This window comes from Delphinus delphis, chromosome 8 (genome assembly GCF_949987515.2).
Source record: "Delphinus delphis chromosome 8, mDelDel1.2, whole genome shotgun sequence".
NCBI classification, from domain to species: Eukaryota; Metazoa; Chordata; class Mammalia; order Artiodactyla; family Delphinidae; genus Delphinus; species Delphinus delphis.
The window spans coordinates 29,379,062-29,401,211 of record NC_082690.1 but is presented as its reverse complement, the minus strand read 5'-3'; the positions used below and the strand labels follow the sequence as shown (position 1 = coordinate 29,401,211).

General features: G+C 35.6%; 1 protein-coding gene and 1 pseudogene across 1 annotated transcript in view; both read right to left on the bottom strand.

Annotated features, from left to right (window-relative positions):
• The window catches only part of LOC132428987 (caspase-1), a 36,331-nt gene extending 29,222 nt beyond the window's left edge, over positions 1-7,109 (bottom strand). Inside the window, exons 1-5 of the mRNA XM_069540984.1 lie at positions 7,052-7,109; positions 6,164-6,430; positions 4,082-4,144; positions 975-1,090; positions 160-333 (exon numbers count right to left, since the gene is read on the bottom strand). Coding sequence (XP_069397085.1) covers positions 160-333; positions 975-1,090; positions 4,082-4,144; positions 6,164-6,430; positions 7,052-7,058 — 627 coding nt within the window. The 5' untranslated portion in view covers positions 7,059-7,109. The remainder of the gene's footprint in view (positions 1-159; positions 334-974; positions 1,091-4,081; positions 4,145-6,163; positions 6,431-7,051) is intronic.
• Positions 7,110-7,215: 106 nt separating this feature from the next.
• Positions 7,216-21,015, bottom strand: LOC132429388 (caspase-4-like; annotated as a pseudogene).
• Between the last annotated feature and the right edge of the window lie 1,135 nt (positions 21,016-22,150).

Below are 22,150 nucleotides of genomic sequence, written 5' to 3'. Positions count from 1 at the left end.
AAAAAAGACTCTAGGTTAGAAGCATGAAGTACCCTACAAGAACAAATTTAGATTTTAGACTGTCAAGAGATTAAGTTTCTGGTTCTACAACCAATCTTTCTAACATATTTAGGAATATAAAGGGCATGACCATTGTCTCTACATTATGACAGACATTACCGAAGCGGTGAGATTTTCTTTCACATCCACACTGTACCCCAGACCTTCTAGTAGCATCTTCATGTTTCTGATATCAACATCAGCTCCATCTCTCCTGGGAAGATTTTCAAACTCTGTGTTGCAGATAATGAGGGCAATACGTGTGCGGATTGACCTTTCCATTATTGGGTAAATCTGTAAGAAATGCAGGTTGGATGCACAGTCTTGTTCTCTCTAATTAAATATTCATCTTGTAGGTATAAGACAGCTTCTCCTCCCTTAGTCCTACATAGAAACCTAATCTCTTGTAAATGGATAAAAGCAGAGAGGGAGAATGAGTCCTACCATAGGAGTGGAATGAAATTTGCAAATGCCCAGATGGCAGCTGAGCACTTGATTTAATTACTTTTGAGAGGTAGGGCTGTGTGAGATGAACTGGCTTGGAGTCATAATGACTCAATTTTAAAATGTATTCCTTGACTTACTGGTTTAGCCAAAATAGTTAACAATCCATGTCTCAGTTTCCTGATCTCTAAAATGGGTTATTTTGAGGGTTCAAGGTGTTATTAATAGCAACTTCCTTAGAACAGTGTCTGATTCATATTAAGCATTAAATAGATACTATTGTTGTTATCATTATAATTATTCACTCAGGGGATTGGACCAAACTTGGAAATCTTTACATAAACCTGGGAAATAGGAAACCTTTATGTAAGGGAAGAGCAGGATGGTTTTCCAGAACCTCTCAAGGAAATTAGCTCTAAGGCAGAACACTGCAGTTTTGAATGGTCTCCAGTGTATATTTCACCCGGATCCTTATGTTCTGAGCACAGCACCTCTGCTGACTTTTCTTTCCATATCCTTTGGGCTGTTTCTAGGGGGCAAAGCTTGAGGTTCCCTCCTGGCCCTGAAGATGCAAACTTAACTGGGTTGTCCTGCATTGCCTGAGGAGCTGCAAGAGACAAGAAACATTATGAATAATGGCATTCCTGAGTGTCCCATTTGGTGCTCCTCCTAGAATCATCTGTGTGTGAAGCCACGGAGGAGGAAATTAATCTTTAGGAAGACAATCCTGGGCTAGTCCTTAGCATCATTAAATGCATCTCTGCTAAAGGAATATATTCCAAGCCAGAGATTTCCAGTGGTGTGATACAGTCATCACAACGCTTCATCTCTTGGAATCAGCATTTCACAAATCTTTTTCATTAAAATAATCGAAAGGGAGTTTTTTAAGGCCATGCATGATAAAATTCTCAGAAAACAATATGTTAGATAAAATAGTTAAGATATAAATGTATTTCAAATAATTGAAAGTTAGGATAATGGAGGTAGACCTTAATGAATCTATTTCAATGATTTTTTTAAAAAAATACGTTTATGTATCTATTTATTTAGTTATTTATTTGCTTAACAGGCATGATAGGCATTAGAGATGTGAAGGAAAGAAAGAAAGAGAGAAAAAAAGTAAGAAAGAAAGAAAGTGAGCCTTTGTCCTAACCTTTAAGATCTCTCTACTGTGTGTACATATAGTGAGAAGGAGAAGATATTGAATACATGAACTAGAATTAATATGAAATAGAATGATAAATACGAAAATCAAGGTGTACTCTTAGAGAGATTTAAAGCACTAAGCATTGATTGCACAAATATATGAGGAAGAGTTTCCACAGCAGTTCATGTGAAAAAAGCCTTGGGGGTTTCTTTGATCACAAGTTCAACACCATCCAATAATGTGATGTATTTTCTAAAGAAATTAACATAATCTTTGTCTCCAAATAGAAATAAGTTTTCTTGATATTTGGAAGATCCTTTAGAAACTAAACTATTCAAGCAAGAAACATATTCAATTTTGAAAGGGAATTTGAAGAAAATTATGTATATTCAGGTAAACCAAGGTAGCATGAAATGTGTTGACTGTGGAGAAAGTAAGAGATAATTAGAATGGATATATCTGAGAAAACTATAGAAATCAGTATTATGTGGAAGAAATGTATTCCTTCATAAAGGAGTCTGAAGAACAATAGAAAACATTAAAGATAAATATTTGGATTTTGTTAGAACTAATTTTTCTTATGGCATTTGGTTTTATAGTGAGTGTCCCATCCCATGAAATAGCTAAGAAAATATGCACCCTTAATTGATTCACTAGAGTAATTTCTAAACTTGGTGAAATATTTGCTTCTGTGGCCTCTAAATTTCTTCCAAATTAAGGGTATTTTTATTTTAAGAGAAAAGGGTCACTTTGTGATGAAATCTATCCACAACTGTGGATGAAATACTGTTCCAGGACAAGTAAAGCACTGATTATTTGATAAGCAAGAAGCTAGATTCAGATAAATATAAAGTTTGCTAATAAGAAATCTAATGCATATTGACCTTGATTCAATAAAGCTGAGACCACCATTTTCAGGGTAGAGAATGAAATATTTTTAAGAACTTCTTTGTGATTTGGGACCTAGGTATTTCTTGTGCTACCTTCGATATTGTGTAGAATTAAAAGTTTTTCATTTAAGTTTTGTGGCAGAGACTGGCTAGCTGTTCAACAAGACACTTTATTCTTTTTTTCCTGGACACATAGCTGATCTATATTGCCAACAAATCCAGTGACTTGGTGTGACCATATAACTAAGTTCTAGACAATGGGATGCAAGCTGAAATACTGTGTGATTCATCCAGGTCAAGCCTAGCAAAGTCTATCACAAATGATCCCACATACTCTTTCCAATGTCATTAACTTGACTGTTATTACCACAGTTATTCTGACATCATATGTTGCAGATATCAGATGATGGAAGAGGCCTAGGTATCTGAATTAGCACTTGGAGGAAAGCTGCCTTCTGATGAAAAATGCCCATTTTAGAATTTTTGTGATTTGGGAAAAGCTTTTCTATCATATCTGAGCCATTATAAATATGTCTGTGTTATAATGTTCCATATCATCTTAACTGATACAGATATGTGTAGTGTCATTTCCATCCCTAAATTTATGGTTGGCTTTAATTTGATGGTGGAGCTTCTTAAATGCCTATTCATTCACTACTCATATATTCATGTAAGTTCAATAAAAGCAAGACCCTTTCTTGTTTCGTTCATTACTCTCTAAATAGTTTATAGAATAGGGTCTGTAACACAGTTGGCATGTGCTAAATATTTTCTAATGGCATAGCAAATAGTAGTGACTCTGGCCACATTAGTCAGTGAAATAGTCTTAACAAATATATGTTAATACACATTACAGGTCAACTTCTATTAGATGTTATCTATAAATAAATCAGATATGTTCAATTTCCTCATTAAGCTTAAAGTTCTGTGAGGGAAAAGGATGTATTTACTAAAAAAAAAATACAAGAAAAATATATTGAGAGTTATGACTGGAGAATTATGGAACACTGTAGCAATGGGGGCTCTGAAATCTAATTGTAGAAGTAGAAATGCAGAGACAGATCTGAATTTGAGAGAGAAATCAATAAAATCTGGCTGCTGCTTGAATGTTGGAAGTGAGGAAGAAGAAAGAGTCTATGATAATTTCAGGTTTCTGGTTTGAATAACTGGGTAATGGTGGCACCATTAATCAAGATAGAGGAAAGTGGAAGGGAAGCAAGGTGGGGGAAGGATGGAAAGCTATCTCTGGGCTCATGTAGAGTAAAAGTGTCTGCAGGAGATATGAGTGTACACGTTCAGTAGACACTTAGTGAAGTGTGGCACTCAAGTGGTTAGTCAGGATTTGAGATACAGATTCAGAATTTGTTGGTATAAACATGATAGTGAAGCTATAGAAACAGCTCCTGCTAAAGCAGAATAGAGTAAGAAGAGAAAATGGTATAGAATAAATCTGTGGGAATTACTCATAGCACCCCTTACCCTGGATTCATCCCATTAATCTGTAGTTAATGTCAGGGAAGGTGGGGTTCAAAGAATGACATTGCTTTGAAAATACCACTACCTGGGAAAGGAGGAACCACCACTTGGGATTCTTGTATATTAAGATAATTCCCAGATTGTGAACCTGAGGAAAGATGAAGGACATTAAAATAGTCACAGTCTCTGAAGATTCTTACCGCAATGTGTTAGACACACAGCCTCTGTAATCTGCATTTGACTTACTCACTCAAATCTATTAATGTCTTCTCTGGGGTCACTATGCATTGTGATTGTCAATTTCAAGGACAAGGATTGAGATTTAATTATTTAAAGTTTTATAAGGATCTCACTGTAGCAACACCCACCTGAGAAACTTATTCCAGAAACTTAAGAATTGGCATGAGCCAACAAATTAAAAATACTCCAAGTTTTTCTCTCATAGTACCTATTGAAGACAAGATTTCTATAGGCAAAATATGGTTCATGTCTCTGTTGTGAATGGAGGAGAGCCATAGGACATCCCACAAAACTTCAAGTCCAAGGAAGCAGGCTGCAGTTTGTCCCATCTTTCCCATGTAGACTGCTGGACTAAATTAACCATCAATAAATTCAAGAACATTTTCTGGAGGAGGCCTTGCTATTGTAGTATTGTGTCTGCTAAGAAGTTATTTTATATCTCTCCCTTTACAGTACATTTAAATATTACATCCAATTATCATATACTAGCACCCTGAAACAACTGGCAAATAGACGAGGAGGAAACAAGTCATGACAACCCTGACAGAGGAGGCATCATCTGACAACTAGGGAGGCAGACTCCAGGAATTAGAATTATCACGAGTTGTATAAGTGCCTCTACAGTTCAAGGACTATAAGTTGAAAGAAATATGACAAGGAAGAAGACACTTTGGTTATTATACAAATATTCTAGAACCTTACTGTTATTGATTGATTGTCTTTAATTCTTGAGGCAGGGGTTAAAGTAAAATATGTATCAAAAAAAACAAACACACACACAAAGAAATTCGACACAGAAAACATTTGCTGTGTCACTCAGAGGGGCACAGGCTTCTCTCAATCCTTAGGAAAAAAATGGCTTCTTGCTTTCAAATAACATCTTCTTCCCCTGAATGACTTCCAGAAGCACAAAAGAAACCCGTAACTGTAAGTCCATCAGAGCTCCTGTTTTTTTTTTGTTATTTGTTTTTTTTTTTTTTTTTTTTTTTTTATGGAGGAACTAGGGAACTACAGAAGTGGCAGCTCAGATGGCTGAACCTGTACTGGGCCCTCAGGAGACTAGAGTAGGGGAGCTGGGCCTCCCAGAATGGTCCCCAGCAGAGTACCATGCTAGTGCACAATCTTATTCAAAAGAAAATGCAAGGGGGCAACTAAAAGAGTCTGCTTAAAATCCTTACTTTTCTGTAAAAGTTGAATTTATTCTCTGAGAGTTCCACTATCCCTGAAATATATTTTATTCCACCTGGAGAGCAAAATTTGGAGAGAAGTTGGACAAAGTATTTGATTACAGACCTTAAACCTTTGTGTCTGATGACTACATAAGTTCCTAGGGACCTCTAGGCTTTAACTAACTATTTTAACTAACTAACTAGATGAATCAATAGTGCCTTGCTAGGAGGACTAGAGGATATAGCATGAAGCTTTTCAAGACTGTTCTCATGACCTTCAACAAATAAGCTACGACGTTCTCAGGATAGGAAATAAGCTTTAACCAAAATAAGGCCACTAAGGGCTTCCCTGGTGGCGCAGTGGTTGAGAGTCTGCCTGCCAATGCAGGGGACACGGGTTCGTGCCCCGGTCTGGGAAGATCCCACATGCCACGGAGCAGCTAGGCCCGTAAGCCGTGGCCACTGAGCCTGCGCGTCCGGAGCCTGTGCTCACAATGGGAGAGGCCACAACAGTGAGAGGCCCGTGTACCGCAAAAAAAAAAAAAAAAAAAAAAGAGAAGCCCTGTAAGACCAAAAGAACAGGAACAAAGAAGAAAAGAGACAGAGGGGATGCAGAATGACCACTGATATAGAAATGGGGCCCTGAAGCCAGAGGTAGGGAAGTTGTTTGCAAACTAACATGACCAATGAAGAAATCAGATGTTAGGCATAAAGAAACATGGCCTACATGAACTTCAGTCTGAGTCATTGACCCTTACCTGAGGAAAGCCCCAGTGTTCCTGCAAGGAGGGAGTCATCTTCACGAATATGACTGATGCAAATTTGGCATGCCTGGGGCCCTTTCCGAATAACAGAGTCTATTAAAGCTCGGGCCTTATCCATAACTGTAGCATTTTCATCTCTTACTTTCTCCATCTCCTCCTGGTTCAGCACTCTTTTCTCTAATAGCTCATCCAGCAAGCCATTTATTGTACCCATGCCCACTGAGTGGACAAACAGCTTTCTCTTCTCCTTCAGGACCTTGTCTGTTGGAAACACAAGGATGCCTCAAGTCACAGAAACAGCCTCATTTTCCTTTCATCTCAGCAACGGATTATAGAATCCTTTAGATTTAATCAATAAAATGTCCCTCCCCACACAGTGTGGTAATCCTGAGGACACCCACATCTCTTATTCTTCCCTCAGTATTACCCATATGCTCACTGTGTGGCCTGAAGACTCAGATTTACTACCTCCAACTTAGTACCTGAAAACCAGGGGTCGTCATAACGTACCTCATGTTTATTCAACTGTGCATAATAAAATAATGAAATAGTGATTGCCCATTTCCTTTGGGGACAACAACTGCTGGTACCATTCTATGCCAATTCTGCATCGTCTGTCAGACTATGACATTTAAGAATTCAGTTAAGATTGCAAAATGACAGCAGGATACCAGCCAGTAAAGCCCGGTTCCTTTCTGGACCTTGTCTTCCCTTTTTAAAGACTGGGGGGCTTCTGGGCCCCTTCTCTCCTTCCCTTTGCCCCCACCCCTCCCTCTCTTTGCACTCCCTCTGTTCTGCTCACCTAAACATTCACAGAACTTAATTATGGTTTCTGCAAAAACCAGCCCCTTCCAAAACTATTCTTTCAAGAAAGAAACTCACCGGCCATAGCTTTTCTCTCTTAGCCTTGGTGTGTTGTATGAAACTGAAAGCATGTTCCACCTTCCTTTTCAGCAGGGCGTGTACACATTGCAAAATACCCATGACACATGCATATATATGCATTTTTTGTTGTTGTTCCAAAGAAATTATCAGATTACTGAAACTTAGGCCACATCAGGGAGTGTATCCTTCACGAGAACTTGACTCATGTCAGGGTAGGAAGGGAAAGGGGCTTACAGAATAAGAAAAGAGTGAGAAAGCATATATACAATTAAACTCACATAATAATGAAGTGTGATCTGCAAAAGCAACTCATTCTTTGGTATCTTCATTCATTCAGGCTGCTCTAACAAAATACCACAGACTGTATGACTTATAAACAAGAGAAATGTATTCCTCACAGTTCCAGAGGCTCAGAGTCTAAGATCAGGGTGCCAGCATTGTTGAGTTGTGGTGAAGTTCCTTTTATGAGTTGCAGACTGCCAATCTCTCACCATTGTCCTCACATGGCAGAAAGAACAAGGTATCTCTCTGGGAATCTCTGTTATAAGGGTTCTGCCCTCATGATCAATTCAACACCCAAAGGTCCCACCTCCTAATACCATCACCTTGGGCATTAGGTTTTGAACATGTGAATTTGGCACAGACATTCAACCTACAGTACTGGGAGAAGATGAACCACTGTGATCCATGGTCCCACCTCATGACTCTGGGCTGTGTCCTAGGAGCTGTTTGTCTCTGTGAAGCTTTTAGGAAGGGAACTTCCTAAAAAGTTCTACTGAAAGAACTTCCTACATTTTCTATTTTTAGGAAAGAAACATTTCTCACCAGAATCAAATCTAACACTCTTCTTTTCAAGTGGCTCTGTTTTGAGGGGCAATGCAGAGATAAAAGCACAGGCTCCAGACTCAGAATGTTGGACTTAGCATTTTCACTATATGTTCTTGGGCAAGGTATAGAACTTTTCTATGCTTTGCTTCCTCTATCTGTAAAATGCTTTCATTAATAGTACATACATACACAGTTTTGAGCATTAAGTAGGTGAAAATGTGGAAATTGCATAGAACATTTCCTGACACATGATAAACAAACAATAAGTGGTGTTATTATTTATAATATAAATATTTTACACTAGAAAAATAGCCAAGGTTAATTATCTGCAGATTTTCCTTCTATCTTTTGTGCAACACATTTATTCATTCATCTAGCAAATATATATGGATGACCTACTCCATACCAGACACTGTTATAGGTGCCAGGGTTTAGCCAAAACAAACAATGGTCCCCTACCCACCATGGCCTCACATTCAAAATGAAAAGACAAACATGAAAACGAACATGCGTAACTAGGATATTCAGAATATTAGATGTGGTAAGTGTTACGGAGGAAAAATTAATTAGGGAAGCAGGTTATGAATGTTGGAAGACTCATTAATACTAAAAATAAAGGAGTCCGGAAAGGCACAAGAAGTCATTGCTTTTTGTAAACACATGTACAATTAATTATCCCAGAAATAAACTCAATGTGGCCAATTTATTTTAGATATATTTGATATATTTGATGAAAAATGGGCTAGTAAAAAAATGCATATATTAGGCCTTCATGCTTATCAGTTTACTTACTGAAAATACTTTTGGAGAATGTAAATTGGTACAACCACTATGGAGAACAGTATGGGGGTTCCTTAAAACACTAAAAATAGAACTACCATATGATCCAGCAATCCCACTCCTGGACATATATCCGGAAAAAAACATAATTTGAAAAGATACATGCACCTCAAAATTCACTGCAGCACTATTTACAACAGCCAAGGCATGGATGCAACCTAAATGTCCATCAACAGAGGAATGGATAAAGAAGAGATGGTACATACATAAAATGGAATATTACTCATCCATGCAAAAGAATGAAATAATGCCATTTGCAGCAACATGGATGGACCTAGAGATTATCATACTAAGTTAAGGAAATCAGACAAAGACAAATATCATATGATATCACTTATATGTGGAATCTAAAAAATGATAAAATGAACTTATTTCCAAAACACAAACTGACTCACAGACTTTGAAAACAAACTTATGGTTACCAAAGGAAAAACGCGAGAGGGAGGGATAAATTAGGAGTTTGGGATTAACATATACATACTAGTATATATAAAATAGATAATCAGCAAGGACTTAATGTCCATGGGAAACTCTACTCAGTATTGTGTAATAACCTATATGGAAAAAGAAGCTGAAAAAGAATGGATATATGTATATGTATAACTGAATCACTTTGCTGTACACCTGAATCTAACAGAACATTGTAAATCAACTATACTCCAATATAAAATAAAAATTAAATTAAAAAAATTTAAAAATAAAACAAAAAATAAAACACTTTGGGCATTATTACCTTATTATCTTAAGACAATAAGGATCCAGAGTTACTAAAATGTTCTGTGTGTGTGTGTGTGTGTGTACATTCACACATGCTTGAAATATCTAAATTAAATATTGATAGCTCTATGACTATTGTTTTAAAACTCTGTACAATTACAAACAAACTGGCTTTTGCATGTGGGCACCAGTTTTGCTCCCTGCACTCTAGGCTAAGTGTTAAATTTATTTTAATTAGAAAATTCACTGTGTAGATTTTAGTAGTATGCCAGTGTATGCATATAATACAGTTTGTTTACTCCAGCACCTATAATGGGCATTTGGGATATCTTCCATGACTCTACTTAACTATTTGAAGATATAGAATACTGTCACAATACCTGTTTACTTCCTTTTCTGCTAATCCTAATATTTGTGCCAGTTATGGATCAGTTTTGAGTGACTTATTATTCAGCTAATGGTGAGTTTTACTTTCTTGATTCTTTGCATACTTGACATTTTAAAATTAGATGTCACGTATTTTGAATTATATATTTTCATTTGAATTATATATTTTCAAGTGCTGAATATATATATATATATATATATATATATATATATATATATATATATTTGTAGTATGTGGGCCTCTCACTGTTGTGGCCTCTCCCGTTGCAGAGCACAGGCTCTGGATGTGCAAGCTCAGTGGCCATGGCTCACGGGTCTAGCTGCTCCACAGCATGTGTGATCTTCCTGGACCAGGGCACAAACCCATGTCCCATGCATTGGCAGGCGGGATCTCAACCACTGCGCCACCAGGGAAGCCGCTGAATATTTTTGTATGTATTCTTGTGCTTTGTTCTCAGATTCATTAAGTTACTTTATAACAGTTTGATCTTTTTGGGTCTTGCTTTTAAGATCTGTTAGGAAGGACAGAATTATTTATTTCAGTGCTTTTTATACTCTACAACTTAGAAAAGACAATTATGAATAGTCTGCAGGCAAATTATGAGATTTTCTAGTCTGGCTGGTGGCAATAGGCACTATTCCTGGCTCTGTATATGCACCATAGTATTGTTCCCTCTAATTCCTTAGGATAGTTTTGTCTTGACTCAAGTAGTTTCCTCACACACATGCTGTACATTTCTAAAAACTCAATGAGGACCCTCTGAAGACCTCCAGAGTTCTCTATGATAGTTTCTTCTCTTTGATAGTTTATTCTGTGAAATCCATCTACATTTTTTTCTCCCTGAATTCTCAGTTCTGTCTCCTAAGGGATTCAAACAGCTTCTGCCTTGCTCCTGCCTCCCTGTGCTTTCACCTGGAAACTTCCTCGAGATAGTAAGTTTAGGTAATTGTAGGACTCGTCCTTGTTTATTTCACATTTCTCAGAGATCAGTATCCTTCATTACCTGATGTTCATTTCACTGAAAACTGTTGCTCATATTATATTTTGTTTATTTTTGTTTGTTTATTTTAGATAGGAGTATAAATCTAGTCTCTATTAGGCCATCTTAGCTGGAAGCAGAAGTCTCTTACTCCTAGATTTTAGCAATAATTTTTACCTCAGGGTTTATGCACTGGAGACCTTAACCCCGAAGAATTTTTTCTTCAATCCCCATTGAAACCTGATTGGCTCAGTCTTCTGAGATTCTCATCCCAAATTCTTGTCCCTTAAGGCTTTACCTCAGATTCTTTTTCACTCATTTCCCACTCCCTGCCATCTCTCTTCCATTGGCCAGTAAATAAATGTTATGCCAGTCAAAAACACACAAAAATTGCCCCATGCTACCAAACTTACAATTTGCAGATGACCGCATCTGACATAGAACTTTTCCCGTATTCTTTCTCAAAGAACCCCATTATTCTTTTCCCTAGAAGTTGGAAATTACATATTTTTTTAACAATGTGATATTTACTAGTTGTACCTCCTATTAGAATATTAGCAGGAACGCATCTGGCTTTTTTACTGCTTTATCTGCATCAGATAGCTCTAGTTCTTATCTATAAAGGAAATAAATATATATCAAAAATAAATTTTTATACAAAAGGTGTCCCATAATCAAATATTTAAGTAAATACTGTTTCATACCACATTATCTTAATAAATTATATTTTTCTCTACAATATTCTTTATCTCTTTCTTATAAGATTTTTAATATTTTGAATAGAGAAGTTCAACATGTATCAACTTTCTTCATCTACCAGAGCTTAGTAATTTAGAATAATTAAAAAAGCAAGGTGTGTCACAGTGAGAATAATACTCTGTCATTGGTATAAAATATGAGGATGAGTTGTTATACACGTTTGTTTTGGATTGTATGAATAAATACACAGCATGTCAGATAATATGGTACTTACCATCACAAATATTTCTGTCAGATAACACCAAGAATATTTTTGAACATAATTTGAGTTGTGATATTAAGAGAGAACAACTTGCACTTCTCCAGGGGACATTATCTGTGTATAAAGGAAATTATAAATCCTGTGTTACAACATCTATCCCTTAAATAATGTCATAGATTGTGAATATCTCTAGACAGACTTAAGCAAGTAGGAAAAATAAAGACAGATTTCTGGGCTGGCTTTATATGTAAAGTAACATAGTGTACTTTGAACCACAGAAGACATCATGCAAGGATTATAACATAGATGAGGGAATAAAGTTATATGGTTTAAAATGTAAAACTGATAAGTTTAAATTGATACTATAGATCATATTTTCTAATAAATATTCTCTCACCTAATCTTGCAAATTTTCTCAATTCAGAACAGCTACAAATTGATAGAGCAGTTATTGAACCTATGTCTATTTGGCTCAGAAGATGATTCAATACAACACCATTGATGCCCTCTTTAGATAACAGGCCAGCCAGCAGGTAACCCTGAGAGTGTTCTCTCTTAATTAACAGTGTTTTTTCCAATTCCTAGAATAGTCACAGAGACTGCTTTTCTAAGTCTGCTATATTCTGTTTTTTTAGTAGCTCATTCCTGGACATAAAAGTCTACATGTTTCTGACTTTGGAATTATCCAAGGTTCTAAATAATATAGTCTCTCTATTGTTTTTGTTGGTTTAGCTAAAATGGTCTTAACTTCAGAGTTAAACTGACTTGAATTCAAATCTAGCAAAATACTACCACTGTTTATTCAGGCAATTTATACGATTTTTGTGAACTTAAAACTTCCTTATATAAGAATGAAACAACAGAGTTTATCTGACAGAAATGTGCTAAAGATTACATAAGAATATACCTATATCTATCTATCTATCTAATACATGAATACATATAAATGTATAGGTATAAAATAATTAGATAAATAAAATAATATATATTAAGAATAAGCTTTTACTTGAGCATTTTAGAAATTCTGCCTGTTTTTGTCCAGACCTGGAAATTCTCTTCTCTCTATTATACTATCTTCTTTTTCGAATTATATCACCTTAAATATGATGGGCTTTGGACCCTCTAAAACTCTAAACTCTTTTTTATCCCTAGTTTGCAATTTCACTTTACCAGGTGCTACTAATTATGATGATCTTTTAACAATATTTTATAACTGTATTTCTTATTTTACAAACTAGAAAATACACTTTCTGAAAAGGAGTTCACCTCATTTTTCTCTTTTAAAAATCTCCTCAGCAGTAAAAACAATATTATTGTGCAAATTAGATTCACTGAACCAATACTGTTGTATGTCTAGTGACTGATCACTTACTCAGAGCATAAAGAAGGCTGACATATGTGTAGATGTAGAGGCAGAAAGAGACTGGATGACCATTAAGAAGCTATAAAAAAGGCTTCAGAAACTTAGATGGGCTCTCTGTTCCTTTAAAAATGCCTTCCAAAGACTTTTAGCCTATGTTCTTTCCTGGGATAATGAGCCAAGTCATGTAGGCAAGCAGGCCTTATCTCCATAAATCCTTGACTACAAATAAAAGATACATACATGGGGTTAAGGAGCAGAAAGCAATAAAAACCTTCTCCACATGAGTCTTGTGGTCACCATCATCCTTCAGCTTTCTGGAGACTCTATGGAGCTGTCTGCTAAGGCTGCTGGGAATCACTAATCCACAGCTCTCCACTGTTTGCTGAGGGGACACCACCCTGTTATTCACTGACGAGCCCATTTTAGCAATTCTTTGACAAGCAAATATTGATAAATAGGACACCCTTTTATGAAGGTGTTCCAGTTAATTGCACGCATGTGCACAAACACACAGTATATAGGCTTAACACAACTGTATCTCTACTGACATCTAACAAGATGTAGATGAATAACAACTACCTTCTGGACCTGGAGGTACCTATGGATCAGGGGCAGTAATGGTGTAAAAAATACTATTGACTATTCCTAAGTAAAGTGAGCAGTTTTTGGTTTAGTGATAGTACAATAACAACAGTGCAAAGTCAAGGAAGGTAATATCTGCTCTATTCAACAATAGACATAAGATACTAAAACAATCTTTTCATTCCCTTTTCTTTCCTATTGCTGCTCCTCTCTTCTAAGCTATTCCTCAAGTGAAATAATCATATTAAAGTCTGAAGTAAAATATTTATGAGAGAATGCAATATCATAATAATTTGTTTTAAGTGCTGGAGAGGGTGTGGAGAAAAGTGAACCCTCTTGCACTGTTGGTGGGAATGTAAATTGACACAGCCACTATGGAGGTTCCTTTAAAAACTAAAAATAGAATTACCATATGATCCAGCAATCCCACTACTGGGCATATACCCAGAGAAAACCATAATTCAAAAAGACACATGCACCTCAATGTTCATTGCAGCACTATTTACAATAGCCAGGTCATGGAAGCAACCTAAATGCCCATCAACAGATGAATGGATAAAGAAGTTGTGGTACATATATACAATGGAATATTACTCAGCCATAAAAAGGAACAAAATTGAATCATTTGTTGAGACGTGGATGGATCTAGAGACTGTCATACAGAGTGAAGTAAGTCAGAAAGAGAAAAACAAGTATCATATATTAATGCATGTATGTGGAACCTAGAAAAATGGTACAGATGAACTGGTTTACAGGGCAGAAGTTGAGACAGAGATATAGAGAAAAAACGTATGTGAGGAAAACCACGGTGTGGTGGGGATGCTGGTGTGCTGAATTGGGCGATTGGGATTGACATGTATACACTGATGTGTATAAAATTGATGACTTATAAGAACCTGCAGTATAAAAAAACAAACAAACAAACAAAAACAATTAATACTAGACTTTCTTTGGGTTATTTGTATGGAAATATGTTAACATAAATGTTTCAGACATTACATGAAATCTCTAAAAATCTTATATGTTCTGGTATAATGTTACAAGTCATAATTCTAGTTTTTACTTTAAAATGTATATCTCAGAAATAACTAAATTTCCTTGTCAATTTCATTGTTATGAATCTTCATCAAATCTTTAACCGTGGTCATTTTTAAGTCTTCTGTCACTTACACACAGTTCTGGGTGTACTCTGATGCTTTTGCAAAAATGTTCCTATAAAGGTGTTTCATCTTCAAGGAATTCATGAAAAAGACTCTGACAAGTACAGGTTTCTGGTAACTGACTATACTGCTGAACTGAATGAATAAGCATTTTCAGAACTCTAATGGAAAACTGATGAATTCATAAAAGTGCCAACAAAAGATCAAGATTAAAAAATTAATTACATGGGACTGTGTGAACTGATGAGGATGATTATAATTTTTGTGACTTTCTGTTTGAATTTAAAAAAAAAATCCCACACTCAGAGGCAAAAAATATACAAATCAATTATCGCTGCAAAGTAAAGGAGCTGTCACAGTGGAGGATTACTAGACTGAATGTCAATATTATGGCATAGTATGAGTGTGTTTCGTGTTTGGTAATTGCAATCATTGTTGCTTTTTCTGTGGTCATACATTTACAATGCTTGATGTCAGTTTTTCTCTTGTAAAAATGAAATACAGTGTGTATGTGTGAAAAAAAATTTGGTTTTGATTTATTGAGGTATAATTTACATACAGTAAAATTCTCCCTTTTCAAGTGTACAGTTACTTAGTTTTTATAAATACATAAAGTCATGTAACTACCATTACAATCAAGATACAGCATAACCCTTCCATCTTCAGCCCCTGACAATCATTCACTTGATTTTGTCCCTATACTTTTGCCTTTTTCTTAATGCCATATAAATGTAGTCATATAATATGTAGAACTTGAGGTGTGGCTTTTTCCATTTACTTAGCATTGTATTAAATTTTGTTCCCTCACTATCATGTGAAACACTTCTCAGTTAAGAAATCATCAAATTTGATTAGCAAATGTTGAAATTAAAGCCATTTTATGGCACAATTTTAATAATTCTATGTAAAGATAATTTAGAGTTAACGTTAATATCATCATTTGCTGTAGTTCACTGAGAGTGGATGGCATTTATATTTAAGGTGTATACCAGTTTCTATTTGTCACCCCTAAGTATTCTTTCCAAAGATATCTATTTAGTATAATGGCACTAAAGTGAGGCACAAGGTCATTTTCACTAGATATAAAACACACAGTAAAACCTTGCATGATACACACATCCCTGACCTCTGGATCCCATCAGAATCATCACCTCTGCAGGTCTAGATGATGATGACCTTGGATTTATCCTTAAGATAAGAGCAGTCTTGGTTGTTGAAAATTTGGAATATGGTATCATAAGATAGCACATCTGGCTTTTCATCTCTATGCATAGTCCCACAGATTCTATCCAGGCTGCCATGAGACATGAACACCAAAAATGTGCTGTCTGAGGACCTAAGTTCTGAGTGGGTAGCAAATGTCTTTAGGACTAACTACATGGTCTAAAAGAGATCCTTTAAACATCAGATAATAATGTCCACCCTTTCTAACAGTGATGCTTTGAGCAAGGGAAAGAATAAATGTAAAGTGCCTGGCACTTTGCAGTGTCTGATGTATAGAAGGAGCTCAGAAGTGGCCGTTGCTATTGCTATTTTGTTGTTGCTGCTGTTTGTATCATATTATTATATTAATGCTGGCAAATTTACATGATATAACATTTTCATTTTAACCATTCATAAGTGTAAAATTCTGTGGCATTAAATACATTCACAATGTTATATGACATCACCATTATCTATACTAACACTTTTTTATCATCTCCAAGAAAATCTCTCTACCCATTAAACAATAACTCCCACTTATCCCCTTCTCCCAAACTCTGGTAACCTCTGTTCTACTTTCTTTCCCTATGAATTTGCATATTCTAAGTACAGCATATAAGTGGAATGAAATAATAGTTGTCCTTCAGTGTCTAATTTATTTTAGTAAACATAATGTTTTTAAGGCCCATTCATCTTGTAGCATATATCAAAATTTCATTTCTTTTTATGGCTGAATAATATTCCATTTATATTTATACCATATGTTGTTTATCCATTCATTTGTTGATGAACGCTTGGATTATTTCTACCTTTATCTATTGTGAATAATGCTGCTGTGAATATTGGTGTACAAATTTATATTAAAAGTCCTGATTTCAATTCTTTTGAATATATATACCCAGAAGTGGAATAAAACTTCTTAATTTTGATGAAGTCTAGTTTATCTATACATTTTTTTTTATTGCCTGTTCTGCTGACGTGAAGTTGTTTCCAAATCCAATGTGATGAAGATTTTCTCCAATGTTTTGAGAGTTTTACAGTTTTAGCTGTTAAATTTACTTTGATTCATTTTTGAGTTAGTTTTATATATGGTATAAGGTAAGGGTCCAGCTTTATTCTTTTGCATGTGGTTTATCCAGTTTTCCCAGTACCATTTGTTGAAAGACTGTCCTTTCCACTTTGAATAGTCTTGGCACTCTTCTAGAAAATTAATTAACCATATATATGAGATTTATTTATGGTTTTTCTATTCTGTTCCATTGATCTATATCTGTATCCTTATGTCAGTACCATATTGTTTCAATTACTATAACATTATAGTACATTTTAAAGTTGGGAAGTATGAGTCCTCCAACTTTATTCTTTTGTTTCAAGAATTGCTTTGGCTATTTGGGGCACCTTGCAATTCCATATGAATTTGAGGATTGGCTTTTCTATTTCTAAGAAAGAAAAAATGCTATTGGAATTCTGAGAGGAATTGTATTGCATCTGTAGATCACTTTGGGTAGTATTCGTATCTTAACAATATTAAGTCATGAAGATGGGCTGTGTTTCCACCTACATAGACCTTCCTTAATTTCTTTTAGCATTGTTGTATAGTTTTAAGTATACAAGTCTTCATCTCCTTGGTAGATTTATTCCTATGTATCTAATTATTTTTAGTTCTATTTTATAAGAAATTACTTTCTTGATTTTCTTTTCATATGTTCATTGCTGGTGGACAGAAACACAACTAAATTTTGTGTGTGTTGATCTTGTGCACTGCAACTTTGCTGAATTTATTAGTTATAGTAGATTGTGAATTATTTAACATTTCCTATATTTAGGAGATGTCATCTGTGAATGAAGATAATTTTACCTCTTCATTTTCAGTTTGGGAGTCTTTTATTTATTTTTCTGTTTGGTAGCTCAAGCTAGAACTTCCATTACAATGTTGAATAACAGCAGTGAAAGCTGTACCCTTCTATTGTTCCTGAGCTCAGTGGGAAAGCTTCCACTATTTCATCACTGAGTATGATGTTAGTTGTGGGTTTTCTATAAACATACTTTATCATGCTGAGAAATTTCCCCTTTATTTCTAGTTTTCTGAAGAGTTTTTTTCATGGAAGGATGTTGGATTTTGTCGTATGTCATTTTCTGTATCAACTGAGATTACCATGTTTTCCCCATTCATTCCTTTAATATGGTGTATTATACTGATTTATTATTTATATGTTGAAACACCCTTACTTCCCCAGGACAAATCACCACTGGTCAAGATGAATATCCTCTTAATATGCTGTTGGACTCTATTATAATGTTTTGTTCGGATTTTTACATCTATACTCACAAGGGATATTATTCTATAATTTCCTTATGATGACTTTATTTGACTTTAGTATTAGAATAATTCTGGTCTCATAAAATATGTTAGGAAGTATTCTTTCCTCTTTAATTTTTTTGAGAAGTATTGGTGTTAATTCTCCTTTAAATGTTTGGTGGAATTCACCAGTGAAGACATCTGGTCTGAGACTTATTTTTGCTGTGAGGTTTTTATTATTAATTCAATCTCCTTACTAGTATAGGTTTATTCTGAATTTCTTTATCTTCATGATTAGGTTTTATTAGGTTGTATGTTTCTAAGAATTCTTCCATTTCATCTAAATTATCCCGTTTGTTGGTATACAATTGTTCATATACTCTTTTATAATACTTCTTTTATCTCTGTAAGGACAGAATTAATATCCCCACTTTCATTTCTGATTTTTTTTTGTGTGTGTGTGTGTGTGGTATGCGGGCCTCTCATTGTTGTGGCCTCTCCCACTGTGGAGCACAGGCTCTGGACGTGCAGGCTCAGCAGCCATGGCTCACGCTCCACGGCATGTGGGATCCTCCCGGACTGGGGCACGAACCTGCGTCCCCTGCATCGACAGGCAGACTCTCAACCACTGCGCCACCAGGGAAGCCCCAATTTCTGATTTTTTTTATTTGAATATTCATTCTTTCTTTTTCTGTCAGTTTAAAGTTTTGTCCATTTTGTTGATCTTTTCAAAGAACCAAGATTTTCCTTGATTTTCTCCTTGTCTTTTTATTCTATTCAGTTATCACACTTTTCAGTTCCAAAATTTCTTTTTGATTCCTTTTTGTAATTTCTATCTTTTTATTGATATCCTCATTTTGTACATATATGTTATTTTTGTCTTTGCCCATATCTTCCTTTAGCTTTTTTGTGCATTTTTAAAACAGTTGTTTAAAGACTTTATCTAGTAAGTCTGGGCTTCCTCAGGGATATTTTTTTTCCATTTTTATTTTTGTTCTTTTTGAATAATTTGTGCTTCATTGTTTCTTCATGTGCCTTGTGATATTTTGTTAAAAACTGGGTATTTGAATTTTATAAAGCAATGACACTGGAAATCATATTATTCTCTTACCCCAGGGTTTTCTGTTGTTGTTATTGATATTGTTGTTATTATTGTTACTATTATTTATTATTAATTATTCATTATTATTGTTTTTGTTTCAGTGTATCTCTGTACCAGAGATCAGCCTGATATCTTAAGGTCTTATCCAGTATTTTTGATCCTGGGTACAAGTGGTGGTTTTTATTTTTGAACACTGAAGATATTCTCCACCTATTTCAGTCTACACTAACTTTCCCTCGTATTTTCAGTTGTTTTTGAGTGTCCAAAAATAATAAGTGTCCAAAAAATAATAACTGACTCCTTTAAGTCTCCTAGAAGCCATTTCAATCCATGTGTATTGAATATATGGTATCCAGCTTCTGCACCCACTGCTCAGCAATCCAAAGCAGGAATGCACAGTCAGAACACAAAACCCTGATATGTGGAGGACAAGGCTATTACTGCCCATTCTGGATCCAAGAAGTGGCACCATAAATGCATACCATAGGACTTGGGAGAGGGGTTAACCAATACTGCGCTCAAAGTTGAAATGGACTGAAATTAGCTGAAATTTACCAGTGAGATGTTCCCTGGAAGCTGCAAGTTTTCAAATAAGCTCCAGAGTTCCAAAATAGTAACTTCAGAATGTTTCTGTCAGGAGGAGAGATGGATTCTGGCCACTTCCTACTTCACTACCTCCCTGATGTCACTCACTTGGGCTGGTTATTTTTTACTTGCTGTCCCAAGATCCATTCTCTGCTCTTATCTTCCCTGTTTTATGACTATGGATCATACCCATTGGACTACTATTGTCAACAAATTTGAATTGTGATTGGCCAGTAGGATTCACTACCTGAGGAATGAAGGAAACTGGAGAGTAGTAGAAGACAGAAGTTAAGATATTCTACACTTCCACATACCTACATGCCCCAGTGTTAGCACAATTCTGTCAGTGGCTGTGTCCTCTATGACTGCAGTGCTTTCTGGATGAACCCCTTCCTCAGCTGTTATCACATCACCACGGTCTGGAACAAAGTGTGTGTGTGTGTGTGTATAATTCCTAAGAAAAGTGAGCAGTTTTTGGTTTAATAATAATCAAATAACTACAATAATAATGACAATATTATGGCTGAAATACATACACACATGGGCACACAAATATGTATGTGTCATATATTTGTATATGTATGTATATACACTGCTCAAAGGAGGTATAGACAATTATAGACACCAGGTTTAACTTTTTAAAGTTTAAGAAAGCAAACTCCAGGAAAGTAAATGAATGACCTCAAATTACAAAACTATTTAGTCATTAGAGCTATATGGGCATGTAGGTTTATATGTACTGCACAGGGAAGGGACTCTTACCCTTGCTGTGAGATTCTTTTCCACACGCACACTGTAGCCTACATCCTCAAGCAGTCCTTTCACCTAAGTGATGTCACGATTGGACCCATTGTGCCTAGAGAGGTGGATAAACTCTGGGTTACAGATGATGAGGACTAGTCCTCCTTCTCTCATATTGGATAAGTCTGCAGAATAAAGGCAAGTTAGATGCATTGCGTTTCTTCTTACATATCCACATCATAGTCAGAGTTACACTCTAAAAGATATGACAGCTACTTGATTGTCTGTTAGCTTTTCCCAGAACTATTTCTTCATTCTTCCCTACTAATGGATAGTAGAAGGAGTTTCTGAAATGAAACAGAGGCAATGGGGAAAAGATTCTAACTCAGGGTACGACAAAAAGAGCAAAATGTCAGAGTGGTAAGCAAGAACAGACATGAGTTTTTTACTCAATGATTTTGTACAGTTTGCTAGAATATTTTCTCTCCTTGTTTCCCTCCTCTCTTCCATTTAGTCAAAGCTTATCTAATATTCAATATTCATCTCAAATTTTTTGAACATTGAAGATATTCTCCACCTATATCAGTCTACACTAACTTTCATGTCCCTTATAGGGACATTATTTTTAATAACTATATATTAAAATATACATATTTTAGCATCTACATATAATGTATTGCATCATTATTATTTCATTATTGCATAAATAATATGTTTGGAGAGTAAAATTGCTTTACAATGTTGTGTTAGCTTCTGCTGTACAATGAAGTAAGCCAGCTATATGTATACCTATATCCCCTCCCTCTTGGACCTCCCTCTCCCCACCATCCCACCCATCTAGGTCATCACAGAGCACCGAGCTGAGCTCCCTGTGCTGTACAGCAAGTTCCCACTAGCTATCTATTTTACACATGGTAGTATATTTATGTCAAACCTAATATCCCAATTCATCCCACCCTCCCCCTCTATGTCCACATGTCCATTCTCTATGTCTACGTCTCTATTCCTGCCTTACAAATAGGTTCATCTGTACCATTTTCCTAGATTCCACACATATGCATGAAAATACCTACCTGTAACTGTATTTTAACTCCTATAATGCCTTAAGACAGAATTAGAAAATATAACTTTCAGAACCTCTGCATATTTCGTATCTAGGGAAACTTCCACTTCATTTTACCCTCCATTTCATTCATTGATCATCTTATCCTTCCAGCCTCTTTTTTGTGTAGTTCCAGGAATTTTTCATGAGGACAAAAGCTTAAGTTTTCCTATGAGTTTTCTGCATTCTGACTCTGTTCTTCTAGCAAGAATTTCTGCAAAAGTTTTAAAAGACGTGGCATAGAGT